This window comes from Telopea speciosissima, chromosome 5, assembly GCF_018873765.1.
Source record: "Telopea speciosissima isolate NSW1024214 ecotype Mountain lineage chromosome 5, Tspe_v1, whole genome shotgun sequence".
Lineage (NCBI taxonomy): Eukaryota > Viridiplantae > Streptophyta > Magnoliopsida > Proteales > Proteaceae > Telopea > Telopea speciosissima.
Window position 1 is genome coordinate 9,053,999 of NC_057920.1, and position 16,929 is coordinate 9,070,927.

At 37.6% G+C, this 16,929-nt stretch overlaps 1 protein-coding gene across 3 annotated transcripts in view; it reads right to left on the minus strand.

The window, feature by feature from the left end:
• The window catches only part of LOC122662005 (probable polyol transporter 6), a 29,947-nt gene that overhangs the window by 10,940 nt on the left and 2,078 nt on the right, over positions 1-16,929 (minus strand). The window contains exons 1-3 of one of the 3 annotated variants that reach the window (XM_043857544.1): positions 14,340-14,494; positions 11,994-12,761; positions 10,386-11,015 (exon numbers count right to left, since the gene is read on the minus strand). The exons of 1 other annotated variant lie outside the window; for it this stretch is intronic. In XM_043857544.1, the coding sequence (XP_043713479.1) occupies positions 10,399-11,015; positions 11,994-12,761; positions 14,340-14,436 (1,482 nt within the window). In that variant the 5' untranslated portion in view covers positions 14,437-14,494 and the 3' untranslated portion in view covers positions 10,386-10,398. Of the gene's footprint in view, positions 1-10,385; positions 11,016-11,993; positions 12,762-14,339; positions 14,495-16,929 lie in introns of those variants that run through there. One more of the 3 variants, XM_043857545.1, reaches the window with a different exon arrangement.

Genomic DNA, 16,929 nt, shown 5'->3' on the forward strand with positions numbered 1-16,929 from the left:
TGTCTCTTTAGTTAAGGGTGTCAATCAATTCAAATATGTTTTCAACTCAGTTCAAAAATGTTTTCAACTTAGTTCAAAATAATACAATATATACCAACCAAAACCAAATAATTTTCATAATTTCAAGATCAACAATGGACCTTAAGCGCAGATACAGTATAAAAATGTGAGTCCAGTAATTTTCATCCCTTTTACACACACGACAAAGAAATTCATAGTAGATAATTTCACAAAACTCAACAAAGACATGCCATTGTAAGATTTAGTATGATTTATGTTCAATTTGCTTCAATGTATACAGTTTAGTTCAAATTGATGATTTTTATTCTAAAACCAAAAATAAATCGAATGAAAGTACACTTTTCAAAACCAAAATAGAACCATTTTTTTTTTTTTTCCAATTCAGCTCGATTTTGGTTTGGTTTTCAATTCCAATTCTAAATTAACATCCTTACTTTTAGTATAATACACTTGTATTTTCAATGAGGATAAATCTTATTATTTCACATGTGACAATGACACTACATAATGACAAGTAACTTTCAAATTATTACTTTACAAAAATAAAAAATCAAGTTATTTTAAAATTTGTTTTTATCCCCAACTTAAATAATTTTTGGAAATGAAACAATGGGCAATTAAAACAAGATTATACAACATCTGACTTTACCACTTTGGTGACAACAAGATGTACCCATGAAGTATAAGCATTCATGTATTTTCCCACATAGTAATACAAAACTTTGAAAATTTAGATTGAGAAATCAACTTTGACATCTTAACTATAAAACTACATGAAATAAATTAGAAGTTCCACAATGGAAAACATATCATTAGATGAGACATCCAAGGGGTACTACACATCCAATAATCGGTGTGATTAAGTATGCGATTCAAAATTAGGGGTGTCAAAAGTTAGCCCAAATTAACTGGACCGTTCAAAACCGAAAAAATAAAAATCAAACCAAACCAAACCAAACCGAATGTCTTAATTATTTGCCAATTTAAGAAAAAGGTTTATTACCCATGGACCCTGCAAACCTACCATCCACTCTACACATAATAGTTTTAAAACTTGCATAATTACTCAGTGGCTATAGTTATGATTTGGATTGAAATCTCCGTTGTTAATAACTTAGCAGGTAGAATCTTGCCCACCTCCTTTTCCAAATCATCTCCTCTCACACTCAGTTGGTGTATCCATCATCTTTTTATAATGAGGTCATCACTAAGATTGGGACCCTTAAAGGAGGATTAGAGTAGGAAGCTTGAGGTTTAGTTTAATTTAATTTAATGATTAATATAATTGCAAATTAAAACAAAGGAGTTCTCTACAACTTCCTTGCACCTTTTGCACCCACCAACAAAATAAATATCTGAGGCATTTCTATCTCAGTCAAACAGAAAAAACTGTGGTCAGTGTGTGTTATTGTTAATTTGAATGATTAATTACCTGCCATGCATGATAATCTAGAGATAGTGACTTCATTTAGCCTTAAATTGTTTGTTTAATTATGATGGAGAAAGAAAAGTGTGACAAGTACAGATTTAGGCCTTCCACTGTTTCATTGGAAGCCAGCCAATTTGCATATTTTTCTCCATGCATGGTCACACAAATATCTCTTTCATTAATTACTTTCAAACAGCTTGATCTATGCAAGGTTATTACACATATCCCTCCTCCCCCTCCTCCCCAATCCTCCAAAAAAATTATTCAACCTAAGAATGGATATTTATCTTTAGGGAGAGGGTTCCTCACGATGTTAGTGTGTAGGGAAATTTGTGTGCGATACTAACAATGGTGTAGAGAATAGTAAGAGTAGGAGAGAGAAAATAATAAAGAATCTCATGTAATAAAAAAAGATTGTGAGAATTTTTTTTTCCGTACCTTTCTCTTAGGAGAAAGTTACATTCGAATCTTCATCCATGATGATGAGATTCTCTATCCATAATCTTTCCCCACTAATGGACTAAGTCTTGAAACTACTTATGGGCACTCAAAGAATCCCATCCAACATAATGAATTGAAGAAGGTTGAAGAAAAGATTTTTGGTTCGTTGTGATTAGGACTGAGTTTTCCTTCACTCATGACGAAGATAAAATTTCTTAATCCAGAGTCTGAATTGATTGAGGAAAAGTATTTTGGACCTTCGATGATGGGACACGAGAAGAAAAATAATGAATAAGAAAACTTATTATTAAAAAAGAAGTCTAATCATAACCTCAAATCATGATAAATGAAAAGATTCTCTTAACCATTTATTGACGAAAAACTTTCGATCTCTAAAATTATTGAAAAATCTATATGATGTGATACATAATGGGAAAAAGAAGATTGTCCGACTGTGTGATGCTTGCATAGAAAGAGCAAAATGACTGTCCCATCCCTGTGAAATGAAAAATTCCACCCCTATTAAATGTTCCTACGTGTTTTTATAATCCCCCCTCCTCGCGTTGGTGCAGAGGCCACACAGCCTACTGTGTGACTAAGAGTCACACCGATTGAGTAATGGTTAATCACTATTTTGAGTCAAATGCGTGAAGGTAGGCACTCCTTCCTAGTCAAAGGACTCTTATAATATCAAATTCTAATTCAGACTTCAAAGAAAGAAAATAGATATGAACATATAACCAAAGAAAAGTTTAGAATGTCCTTTTTCTTTATGTTACATGTACGTCTCAACTTTGGCTTCTACCAACAATCTACTCCAAAAAAAAAAAAAAAAAAAAAATGTTCTACCAACAAGAAAAAAAGTTAGGAGAGAATAAGTGGAATATTCCTTCTTCCTATCACTCTCATCTATTTCAAAGTCTTCCATATTCGAATAAGTAAATCAGGTATTTAAATTATGGGCAAGATATATTGCTGCCTGGTCGCATGGATCCTACATCAGCACGCAGCGATTGGTTCTAAGCCAAGAAATCAGATTCTCTCAGTCAGACCAAACTTCTACTTCTTCCTATCCTTGCCTTTTGGCATCTTAAAGTCTTTGAAGAAGACTTTGGCTTCGAATTCGTGTGTGCATCTTGCAATGCCAAAATCTAAAGCAACCACAAGAAAATATGCCCATCCAGCATCTCCTATAGGTGAGTCCAACCCCATCACATATTGATGATACAACCACTCCTTACACAAAAGTCTTTGTTGTTCAATTAAAATCATAAGATACTCTTCCAAGAAAGGAGTAGGATTATCAACAATGGGGATCACATTAGAGTCTTGAAACCAAGGAGAAATAATAACTTGGATGACAATGGAAGGATTGAGTTTGGATCCAAAGAAAAGAGGTCTATTTCGAGTTAACCATATGAAGTAAAAAGTAGTAGCAAAAATAGAAAGAACTCTCATAATGTTATCTTTTGAAAATGAGTTACAAGCAAGAAAAGACTTAACTAGTAAAGTCAAAGAACGAGTTTGTTGATACTCCATACACAAACCTAATGGTCCTGTAACCCAAAGAAGCTTTTAGAATAAATATGATTTTAAAACCCGGAAAGAATTTAGGAGCTTAATAAGCTAGTTAAATTCTAATCTGTTTTGTATAATGATAAGGGACAGGTTTTTGTACACAACCGTGTATGGTACACAATCATGCTTTCAACCATTAGATGAGCATGACCGTGTACAATACACGGCTTCTTATCCCCATCCAATGGTTGATAGTACGATCGTGCACCATACACGATCGTGTATGAAACTTTTTGCCTAATGATAAAATCCTTTAATAACAAAATTTACATTTTTGTTATAGAGAAAGATTCCCTACACCAATAGTGTAGGGTGCAACCACCATCTTAGGTTCCTAAAACATCTCCCCCCCCTCCCTCCAATTGGGGGAAGTCGATAATAACCTATCGCGTCAATCCGAATACCACAATCAATTAAGGTATTCCCCTTGACCGTGACTGAAGGAAAACTCGGTCATTTTGTTATTGTTTTAATCTCTCTCCCCACCCACGGAAAAAAAAAAAAAAAAAGATATTCGCATAAATTTATTTTTGATTTAAAATCAGTAATGAAATTAAAAAAAAAAAATAAATAAATAAATTATAACATGTAGATATACTCAGCCAAGAAAATATTAGAAACTCCACCTTCGGCATTGCCATCATCAGAAATTTTTAATCAGCTCAACCAGAAGTTAAAGATTAGCTAGAATCAATCTAGAAATCTAAATCTACTTTTACCTAACATGTCCCAAGTAACATTATAACTAACCCACAAAGTTATGTATTCCATAAATGATCCTTGTTGTGCAGTTCAATGAATTGTAGCCCAGTTGTCTTTTTTAAATTATCCAATTGTTTACATGTCAAACAATTAGAGATAGACGCAAATTCTGATTAAGTTAATCAGTTTCAACCATTTTGACTACTATTCTCTTACAAAGTTTGAACCTCATTAAAGAGGAAGAAGAAACCCTTCAAATGAGATTAGCTTTAATGACAAGGATCACTTTTCAAATAGCTAAAGTTTTTCAAAAGTTGGGAGCACGAGCTTTGAAAATTCTAAATTGATCTCTCATCTCTTCTTTCTATATTCTTCTTAAGTATCATGTTTTCACACAACAGCACAGAACCATTTTGACTGAAAAAACCATATTGGAAGAAAAAAGCAATTGTTAAGAATAATTAATGGAGTTTTTCTTTTTTGACTATACAGCCATGTTTGTCCCTGTTGCCAAAAATGTCTAAGGCACTTATCTAAATTTAAATGATTGGGATATGTTTAAGGCACGTGTTGGAATTTAGATGATTGGAACCCACTTTATATCTAAAGATTCAAAAGTTCGGAGGAATTGATTCATCTTGTGTGTTATTTTCGTTATTGGGGATCTCGATGAACTGGCAGGTCTATGGTGCGATTGAGGCGGCAATCCTAAGAGTTTTTTATAAAGTTATATGGGTATTTTGGTAATATGTGTCTAGATAGGTTTCATTATATATTTATAGCGAGATGATCTGTTCTGTAATTTGAGAGGTATGAGGATGAGCGATTGTAACCCTATTTTTCATTGATTGTAATCTTATTGGAGAAGATGTTTTGTTCGAAAGTTTTTGCATTCATGGGCTTGTAATCTCAAGTAATTGAGAACCTAGCGTTACATATATATCTTCCAATGACTTGAAACCCTAACCCTAATTTGTTAACAGATAGTTAAACAAATCTCATTTCACCGTAGACATAAACAATTTTATCAACTCACGTAAATCTTTTCATTATTTTTTACATCATTTTAGGTTTCGTTTTCTATAAACCCTTGCTTCTTTTATGTTAAACATCACATCTTATACTGATGGTGAGCCTAATTTATTTTTATTATTATATTTATACTTGTGACAAGTGTCACACCTTGGCCAAAGGGCATGGACCACTCTTCTTTTTTCCATTCAAAAGTGGAGAAGATATATGGTTTCAATATGAGGTCATAGTAACCCATTGGCTCATCATGGCCAGAATTTATATGTATAGGAATCTCAGAAAGAGGAGAGAAAAGTATTCCCGGCCACCCTCATTCCCCAAGCCACCACTTCCACTTTTCTCTTGGACTTTTTCACAAACACGTAACGTTAAGTACAATAAGAGTTAGCTTTCAATGCCATGAAAACTTTGTGGCAAATAATGTGGATGGGTAATGGTCATACAAGTCAGAATTGGAAAAAAAATCATCATTTTTGTCGCATGTGTCACTTGGACTGCCAAGTGGCACTCACTACACACCAATTTGTAGGTGTAGATTTTGATAGAGGGTTTAATGTATGATTCATGCTTCATTCATTCATTTTACAATTTTGTACATTGGGAGAGAAAGGGTTGGAAGCTGCAACTTCAAATTTCAAACTTGTGATTTGATTTAGATCATGTCCATGTTCAGTCCCTCTCATGGTAGATTGGATTTGGCCATGAGGCCATATGAAAGAAAGTGCTATTACATGAGATGGGTTTACCATCTTTAATGATGAGATATTTGGCAGCCTAGACACAAGGTGTTTGTAGATTGTATCATAATAGAGTGGGTGATCATGGGTTCCTTAGAGAATCTGAATCACCTACTCATATGGTTAGATAATGACATCTGTTCAACTTAAGGGTGTAAATCGGTTTAGAATCGGTTATTTGGTTCGGTTCTAGTGACATCTGTTCAACGTAAAGGTTTAAATCGGTTATCTGATTTGAAATCGAGTTTTATTTGGTTTGGTTTGATTTCGTTTTTTATTAAAATTTGACATCCTTAGTTCAATTTATTGTCAATAAAAATACATGAAAGGGGTATTTATGAAAGCAAAAAAGAATAATCACCTAACCTTACCTGTAGCAATAAGTAGCATAGAGGCAGGTGCTTTAGACTCTTCCTCAGACTGAATGGGTCTCACATGTATACAAAACCTGAAATAGGTTGACCTATTTCACTGGAGCAACCACACCTTATGTTAACACAAATGGTAATCAAATGGGGCATTGAAGACCTACACTGCCTTAGTGTGTGTGTGTGCGTGGTTTTTTGTTTTGTCTTCTTTGGATGATTCAATGGTGAGAAGACCTACAACTGATCAAACAAACATGCATGCACAATATGGGACCGAGTTTCCCTTCACCCATGCCGAAGGGATTCCCTTTCTTAATCTAGGGATTCCCTATCTTAATCTTCCTTGAATTGAAATCCTAGGGGTATGAACGACTTTATTCAATAATGGGGTCGGCTGGCTGTGTTGTTCGTTGATTTCTTTCACTCACCGTGAAGGAAAACTTTTGCCTCAGAGTTATTTTTAATTTGGATAAAGTTTTCCTCCATCTATAGAGGATGGTTCACCCACCATATATGAAGTACATAGAAATGATATGCTACTAATGTAAGTGAACATGTTGAAATTGATAAGTAGTAAAACTGAAAAAGATAACATAAGAAAGGGAAAAAAAATGATGTCTTCTTGGGCGGTCACCATCGCAAATTACTCGGAATGTGCGCCTTAGAATCAATGCAACGACCATCAAGAACTTCATTGGACCGCATGCATAATGTGATTTTTCCTATCTCCCAGGGTCGTGTCTGGCATGTGGCAAAAAAAATGATGTTTTATTTTTGTTTATTGCTGATGTATTCCTTTTTTATGGCACGTTCGTGCATGTGCTTCATTATGTAAGCTGTGTCTACAGCGAGTTTCCTTGGGATGTGGTTGTTACCCATTCCCCCCTGACCGGTCCCGCCTATGACATATATGTCAAGACCATATGTCTCTCCCTGGTTTCTGAACCTTGTCAGTTTTGAAATCTTGTTTATCACATGTCAACTATCTGCGTAATGTTTATTGTTTTCTTTCTTTTGGCGTTGGGCGCGCTTGAATGAATAGTCCTGTTTTCTATCCAAAAAAAAGAAAAAAGAAAAAAGAAGATTGTCAAGTTGCACGCCCAAACACAGGAAGGGAGAAATGACCCCTCGGTGAAATGAAAAAGACAATCATCGACCACAAATTTATAGGATGCTGTTATGCTCAACAAGCGTGGTTTGCATCTTACATAACAATGAGATCTAAAATTATGGGTTTGGGCAGCAGTGGTGGGCAGCATCTGAATTCTTAAGCTCCATTCAGTGGCAGATCACTCACTGCTTCAGGGAGGTAAACATTATAGCGGATGCTCTTGCAAAAAGAGCAGCATCTCAACATGTATCCCTCGTTTGGAACAATGCCCCGACCTTCATCGCTCAGGCTATTGAATGGGAAGCTTCTGGTCGACCCTATTATAGGTTCTAGCCAGGGTTTGGGTGGAATGAGCTCTTACATGAGTTGTAGTTGGGGATGGGAATGGCCAGATTTGGCTTCGGTTTATACCTCCCTCTAGATGTAACTTCCCTATACTTTTTAAAATAAATACATTGCTGATCTTTACCACAAAAAGAGTTATGGGTTTGGGATGCTTTATTTTTAATGATCAAAATGTAGAAATGAATGTTTCTCATTAATTATCAATAGTGAACTACAGTGTTATATATACAATCAAGAAGGAATCTCAAGCAATAACAGAAGCACGTGGACGGTTACACTGGGTTACATGAGAGATGATACAGTGTGTGGTGGTGTACACAACTATGAGGGTTTATCACTAACACGCTCCCTCAAGCGAACGGGGAGTGACCCAACAATAAGCTTGCCACGAAGTTGATGAAAACGATGACGAGATAAACCCTTTAGATAAACCCTTTAGAAAGATATCAGCCGTCTGATCCACCGTAGAAAGATAACGAACGATCAGCTGACGTTTAGCTATCATATCCCGAATGAAGTGAAAATCAATTTCTATATGCTTCGTCCGAGAATGGAATACAGGATTGGCGGACAGATAGGTAACTCCCACATTATCGTACAAAATAACGGGTGATGTAGAAAGAAAGACACCAAGCTCCTTAAGTAAGGAGCGGACCTAGACTAACTCAGTAGCAGCAGCAGTCATAGATCGATACTCTGCCTCAGTTGAAGACCGAGAGACGGTCTTTTGCTTGTGGGAGCACCATGAGACTAAGCGAGATCCAATATAAATGTCATAACTAGAGATGAATTTCTGATCATCGGGACAACTGGCCCAATCGGCATCGGCATAAGCCACGAGAGAAAGAGAAGAGCGGAGACTGAAAAATAAACCATCATCAAGGACGAGGATCATGTTGCTCAAGAGCGTAGTTTCTATTACTTTAGATCACTTATACCCAGTTTCAACAATTGTTGGTGAGGCCTTAGCACTCAGACTCAAGATGAGAACTACTATTAAAGTTGGAGTTCAAAATGTTGATTGTCAATTTCCAATTCTTTACTTAGAACATGAAGCCCAACTGCTTTCTCATGGATATAAAACTCGTAAAAGAAATTTAAGATTATAAAGTAGAGAACTTACATGCCTATAGTATTGCGAAATGGAAATTGAATTACCCTAACTAAGGATTTTAGGACGACTCCTTCCCAAGGATCTCTTATCCATCGAAAATTCCTAGTGAGGTTTAATAAATTTCCCCTTTTAAAAAAAAAAAGGGTATTATTGTGATCGAGTTGAGTTGTATGGTAACAAAGTGGGTCTTTTGTCCAAAAGAATAATTTGTTGATACCAAAGTGGTGAACTAAGAAGTTGTAACTTTTTTTTTAATTGAAGGTCCCTTGTCTTAGTCCAAAGAGTTATTTAATGCAAGGGTTAAAAAGAATTTTTAGAAAATTAAAATATTATTCAGTGCAGATTTTATGTGAAACGACAAGATTTATCCTCATTGAAAAAAAATATTATTCTAAAAGGGTGAAAAAATAAGATTACAATCTTGTTGTAACTAACCTTGGTTACAAGTTACAACAAGATTTTCTCCCCTTTTTTTTTTTTTTTTTTTTATCTATTTCAATTACAAGACAAATAGGTAGAGATTTTTCCACCAAAAAAAAGAAAAAGAAAAAAGGTAGAGATTACAATGGGCCAGTTTAATCTAATCAACTTGAGTTAAGTCCCTGAGCTAGTCTTGGGCCTCAATCCTCAATACTGATAAAATTTAATTTGTTGAATGGAATGGACTTTTGGTAGATTATTGGGCAAGGCCCAACTTTATAGATCTCCTCCTCAATGATATCAGTTAATCAAAAAATTTTCCAATAAGTAAATAAAGGGTAAAAGAACCCTGAAGGCAGCGTGGCCCTTACGCCCAGACACAGGTGTGCCAAACATGGTTCTAAGTATGGGTATCGTATCGTTCATGTCGGGCGATACGTATGGATTTTGCTAGTCACTGATACCGATACTGTATTGGTAGCATGGTACGGACAAGGGGTAAAATGGCCAGAAAACTCATTTTTTTAAGGAGATCTAGGGGTAATTTTATCCGATACAGCCAATCTAGGCCGATACCATATCGGTATCGTATTGGTTTTGTAGGTTACTGATACCCGTTCCGATATACGGGCAATACGTACCGGTTTTGCTAGTCACTGATATCGATACTGTATTGGTAGCATGGTACGGACAAGGGGTAAAATGGTCAGAAAACTCATTTTTTAAGGAGATCTAGGGGTAATTTTATCCGATACAGCCAATCCAGGCCAATAACATATCGGTATCGTATCGATTTTGCAGGTTACTGATATCTGTTCCGATACCATGCACTAAAACCATGGTGCGCAATAACCACTCTGAACCCTTATAGGGATTATGTGAACCCTTGGATGATGGTTGAACTTTCACTCGACAATGAAGAAAAACTTTATCCAAAAAACAAAAAAAGATTGTCGACATGATTCACTGAGAAACTTGTAATTGTGGAGAAAGAAAGAGAGGAGAAGAACAAGAAATCCCTTTTTTTTGGTATAACATAATCAAATATCAATCTTCAATACACAACAAGCTATATTCAACACTTTCTCTAAAAGTTGAATTTACACAGTTACTACTTCAGTTCTAGGTTGAACATCAGAGCCCTTAGTAAATAACATTTCAATCTCTTCCAAAGCCTTTCCCTTAGTTTCAGGCAAAAAGAAGAAAAAGAACAATCCAGCCAAAGTCGAAAAACCAGCAAACATAAAGAAAGCCCCACCAATAGTTATAGCTTTATAGATTGATATAAAGCTCATAGAAATTGCAGCATTCATACCTCTATTAATAGCCACACCAATACAAGCTCCTTGTGCCCTAAGCCTTAATGGGAATATCTCAGATGTATAAACCCATGTAATGGGACCTAGCCCAATTGAGAAGAAAGCCACATATATGTATGTGGAAATAATACTTAAAGAAAGAGCCCAAAGAAGTTCCTTTTTGGAGTGATCCACCATTGTCAAACAAAACCCTAATATACTTAGTGATGTAATAACTCCTCCAACACTAATCAACAACAGTTTTCTCCTCCCAAACCTGTCTAGGTAGCAGGTAGCAGTCAATATGAAGATTGCCTTTGTAATCCCAACCCCAATTGTTGCAAGCAAGAGCTTTTGCTTCCCTACAACCCCAGCTTTCTTGAAGATTCTTGGACTGTACAAGATCACAGCTTCAATACCTGTAAGCAAGGTTTAAAGTATTGGTATCATGTATTGTATCAAAACGGTGATTTTAAGAGATGTATCGTATCGTATCAGAGAAACAAAAGATACACTAGATACATGGATATGACCAATAAACATATGAAAATACTTAGGTATATGCAGAATATAATTTTGAAGCGTAAAACACTATAAGGGGAGAGGATTCTCTACAGAGTGTAAGAATGAATTTGCAAACTAAACAATGAGGGGTTAGAAAATGGAATCATCCTTATGAGACCCACATGGTCAGAATAGAAAAGAAAATTGTTAATATGGACCCCACTATTTATTATGTGAATAAGGTATAAAGGTATCTGCACAAGGGTTGTGTACCAATCTTTTTCCCATAAGTATTATGTAAAACATATCATGTATGTATCAAAAAGAGAACAAAATACAACGAGACAAGTGCATTCAATTAATTATAGAAAAATTTTTTCCTCCACCCATAAAGGACGGTTCACCGAAAAGGATTATGTCCAGCACCCTGCCCAGGCTGCATGTGCAATGCCGGATTTGGTGAGGCGTGAAAAGACCGCCTCACCCCTGCTCGGGCAAGGCGCTTGGGCAGGGGTGAGTTGGTCTTTTCATGCCTCACTGTGTCCGGCGCTGCATGTGCAGCCCGGGCAGGGTGCTGAACAGGAGCCGAGTCCACGATTCACCCACCATCCTAGGGTTCACAACTTCTAATAGGTTTCTTTCGCTCTCTCCTGCCCCATGGTGAATAGACTCTCATTCACCGTGGATGGAGGGAAACTTAGTCATTGATTATATATAAAAGATGAGGTTTCTTACATGTACTAATACCAGTACTAATACCAGTCGTTGATTAATGGCCGCTGTGCACACATGGCCGCTATTGCGTCACACGATGCGCACAGCAGCGCTCCAGTTACAGCAGCAGATAAAATTCCTAATACCAATAGGATACCAAAGGATATTTAAAACCTTACCTGTAAGATGCTGGAAGAAATGGATCCCGCAAGCAGCAATAAATATTCGACGAACAGTTGGTGTTGGCCTAATCAAGAGCTCTTTCCAAACACCAGCACCGGTAGCTGCCTTCTGTGATGGTATCACTACATCTTCATCACAGTTCTCACTGAGCCCAGCAGCCACTTTAATGTCAATAAACCTAGATTGTGCCTCTTCTTTTGAATCACAAACCACAAACAATACCTCCTTAGCATCCTTTAAACGGCCTTGCAACACCAACCACCTTGGAGATTCCGGCAATTTAAGTATTCCAAATGCTAAACCAATCGATGGTATGGCGGCGACACCAAGCATCATACGCCACCCAAGCTTTAACGGCAACTTCGCGAATGCGTAATTAGAGATATAACCAATTAAGATACCTAAGGTGATGCAGAGCTCTGGTAGAGAAGTAAGAGCACCTCGGTGTGAAGATGATGATATCTCAGCTGAGTATACGGGCGCTATCATGAGAGCGAAGCCGACGCCAAGGCCGGCGATGCAGCGTCCGGTCATGAGGATTGCGAAGTTTGGGGAGTAACCCATTAGGATTGCACCAACGAAGAAGATAAGAGAGGCTACAACGATTGTGTAACGTCTACCGATCATATCTGATGTTTTGCCAGAAAGGAGTGAACCCACTAGAGCACATACGTTTAGGATTCCTGCTAGGATTTCGATTTGGGTATCATTGAGTTTGAGATCTTCTTTTATGAAGATACTAGCTCCGCTCATTACACCAGTGTCTGTTACAGCAAATTTTAGAAAGAGATTCAATCAAATATATTTCTTGGATTAATATTCATCTTCATTTCATAGATTCAATTACTAATGATCCAAAAAAAAGAGTAAGAAAATCTCATAAAGCAAAAGCGCAATTAAATGCAAAGTTGTTTACTTGTTCTTGACAAGATATGGCATACCTAGTGCACAAGGCTCCTACCAGTGTGGGTAGTCTTATCCCCTGCTTCGTGGAAAGGCTGTTTCCTTCCTCAAACCCGTGACCACTAGGTCGCAATAGATATAAAACAAGAATTTACAAAATGGGAAAGGATTGGGTATGCCATCTGCTTTCGGTAAGCTAACGGCATACACCAATCACATGTCTAGACACAGGAGGGTAAGGTGGTCTTTTTCAGATGGGCAGGAGAGAGGATGACATAGATTGGGCACCCTGTTAGTATGCCCAGCCTTTTCCCTTACAACATATAAACAAATGATCGGTGTTTTTGTGGGAAGGGTGGCCATTGCACAATGAGCGCACGTTGGCATCATTGGATGGGGTGGTCATTTCACTCCCTCTGTGTTGGGCGTGGACGGTACAATCTCCCATAAAAACTATTTTCTTCCATAATAATAATAATAATAATAATAATACTCAATCTGCACCTAATAAAAAGTAGAAAAAATCCTACAAAACAAAAGTGCAATTAGATGTATAGTTGTCATCGACAAGACATAGGGCCTAGTGCACGACGCTTCCACCACTACAAATAGTCTTACCCTCACTTTATAGAAATATTGTTTTTTGATTAAAAAGTCAAACCTATGACCAATAGGTCGCATTAGATATAAAATGATTGGGTATGCCATCAGCTTTTGGTAAACTAACAATATACATCGATCACAAGACTAGACACAAGAGAGCAAAGTGATCTTTTTCAATTGGGGGAGGAGAGAAGAGGTATATCATCCTCTCCAATTCCTATAGCCCGGCAGGGCGACAGTGCTAGTGTGGATGTCCAACATGTGGCAGTTCAAACATTCAACGGTCTGAGCTCATTGACACTGTCGGGCTATAAGGAATTGGAGAGGATAATTTTCCAGAGAGAGGATGGCATAGGACAATTTGGATCTTCTACTGCCGAGCTGCCCGGCAGGACCGTGCTGCCCAGACACGGTGTTATGCGCAATGTTCGCCTTACCTCTGCCCAAACGTTTTGCCCAAGTGGGAGTAAGACGGTCATTATGTGCAGTACTGTGTCTGGACAGCACGATCATAGGATGGGTACCAGGGTTGGCCAGCCTGTCCCCTATCAAAATAAAACAAAATAGGGACTTTCTCTTAAAGGAAATAGGAAATTATTTGTCTTTTAGTATAAAAGGTAATAGATTTTTTGCCCTTCTTCTCTAGATCTTTCTCCTTGCCTAATTTCATCAATTTCATGATTGAGTTTATCTTCTAGCTTGTCGCCCTTGTCTTTTGGAAAAAAGAGTTCATTTTGTGAATCAATTGCGTGTGTTTTCGAAGTTTCATCTATGAATGGAAAATCTAAAGCATCTAATAGAGAAAGAGAAAAAGAAAGAGAGAGAGAGAGACGCACCGTAACCAAATATAATGGAGATCAATGAAGCTACTATAGCACATCCAAGTGCATACTTGTTCAGCTTCGGCTGCTCTTTCTTACCCTCAACTTCCATTGCTGCCCACAGCTTCTTCTTCTTTTCTTCTTCTTCTTCTTCTCTCTCTCTCTCTCTCTCTCTCCTTCTTTGTGGCCGGGTGTGCTTGTGGGTAACTCATGACTCCATCTCTTCTATATATATATTGGAAAAAAATTCTCTGTCCGGGAGTGTGGCCTACGCCAGTACTCTCATGAGTCTATCTCTCTCCTCCCCATGTGAAAAGACACTTTTGCTCCCTTGTTTTAAGGAGGAGAGAGATAGACACATGGGAGTACTGGCATAGGCCACACTCCCGTACAGAAAAAGTTGTCCGATCCATATGATCACCGGTTTGAAAAGAAAAAGAAAATATTTTGATTCAATATAAACCACCAAATGTTGGAGAGGCCTTTTTTAAAAATAAAAAAAACTTGGGATTGGAAAACGATCAACTCGTTTAACCCACCTTGAATTAGATATGAATTGTGATAATTATATCGGTTTTTTCCAATTAAGAAGGTGGTAAGTAGCCAAGTAAGTCTGATAGTGACAAATTAGATCAATTTAATGGGAAGAGAAATCAAATTTGGACAGTTATGTACTAAGCGAGGTGTATCTGCCATATCATAGCAATCGAATCTATTGGATTTGATAAGAACAAATTTTCGAGTGGAGATTATCTCCCCATGTGGTAACCACCTTACAATCGAGATCCTCTACTTCCGTCTGATACTGCTGTGCGCCCAATGGACACAGCAGAGTGGTGAAAAGATCGCCTTACCCCTGTTCAAGCGGGGGCTTTACTGCCTTACTATGTGTAGGATGTACGGTAGTACCGGGAAGGTAGAAGTAGAGGATCCATATTCACCACCTTATGGGTGATTCAACCGTTGGTAGATATGTCTGCCACTTCTTTTTCATGGTCAGACCACACAATAGACGGTTGGATCACCTCTAGTTTCCTGCCCGGCCAATTCCCCAATTTCTCTAACAAGGATCAAGACTCCAAATTTTCTTCTTTACATATACACCCACAAAAGGGGAATGAAGTTCTCCTATTCCTTGAAGGGTCCGTCACCATTCTAGGGTTATTAATGTCGGATCTCTATAGGATGAAATTCATAATGCCCCCAACCTGTGCACGATACTCTCTCCATACCATCGGCACCCATCGATCAAGGGATTCTTCCTTGACAATAGGTGTGGGAAAACTTAGTTCAAAAAAAACTTCTTTACCTTAAATAATAAAATTTGGGAAAAATTTTTCTTCACCCATAGAATATCTTTTCCCTCGAGTTGATGTACTCATTGTTCTTTTCCCTATTGGTGAAGGTCCAAAATGTCCTTTTTTGTTTCATTATTCTAGAGTCCCATCTAATCACAAAAAATGAGGTGAATGAAGGAAAATTTGGTCCATAAAATTTTTTCTTTAATTTAAAATATTTTAATGTTTTTCTCTTTCTCTTTACTCATTTAATATTTGCGAAATTATAAACTCATATTATAGCTCCAACAATATTGTAAGTACAAGGATTAACTACTCTGATCCATGGAATATCGATGAATATTTGAAAAGTATAACACAACCTTACCCTCGCTTTGAGGAGATGTTGTTCAATCAAACCTAGAAATGAAGCAATCTTTACTGATGCATCAAGAGGAATTAATTTATTGAAGTTGAAAATTTCCAAAAGTACTTATGAGATCACAACGATGGTTGAAGACCGTTTGTGAAAATAATCTTTCTCCATTACATTACATCATGGATCATGTCATCATATGATTATCGATTAGAGAATAATTATGAGATCACAGTGGTTGGTGGGAATGAACTGGTGAACGTTGACCATGGATGGAGGAAAACTTTTTTCAGTTCCTACCAATGTAATCTCACCATATCATTTTTTTTTTTTTTGTGGAGACAGGAGGGATATCTGACTTATAGGCCGACTAAATCCCCCCTAGGCTTGTACAAGCCCCCGCGCCACATACGAACCGGGAAAGACTGAGCCCTAGTGAACCCCAGGCGGGTGGCCCCAAGAAATTATGCAGCGACGGAGTTTTGATCACAAGAACCCTGCAAATGGTGTTGGGAAGGGTGTTGGACAAGATAATGGGCACAAGCGTTCTTGGGTGAGTTTATTTTCGGGTGGCAAAGTTAAGGATGCTGCTTGTGAGATTCCTTTTGTTGAGCCTGCAATTGTTGCAGGGAAGAAGGTGGCAGTGTGTTGCACAGAGGATTTTGCGGAGGAGTCTGATCGATGGGAAGCAGCATTAGTTGGTTATGTGTTTGGTCCTATACCTACTTTCTCCTCCATGAAAATGTATGTGCAGGACAAATGGAGCCATGTTGGAACAGTTGAAATGTTTGGCTTAGAAAGTGGAGTTTTTATCTTTGATTTCCAGGGATCTGATTTGAGTCATCAAATCCTTGATGAGGGGCCATGGACTTTTGGCACCAGGCCTCTGATCCTAAAGCCATGGTCCCCTGATGTCTCGCTCTCTAAGCGAGAGGAGACTGAGTTGCCTCTT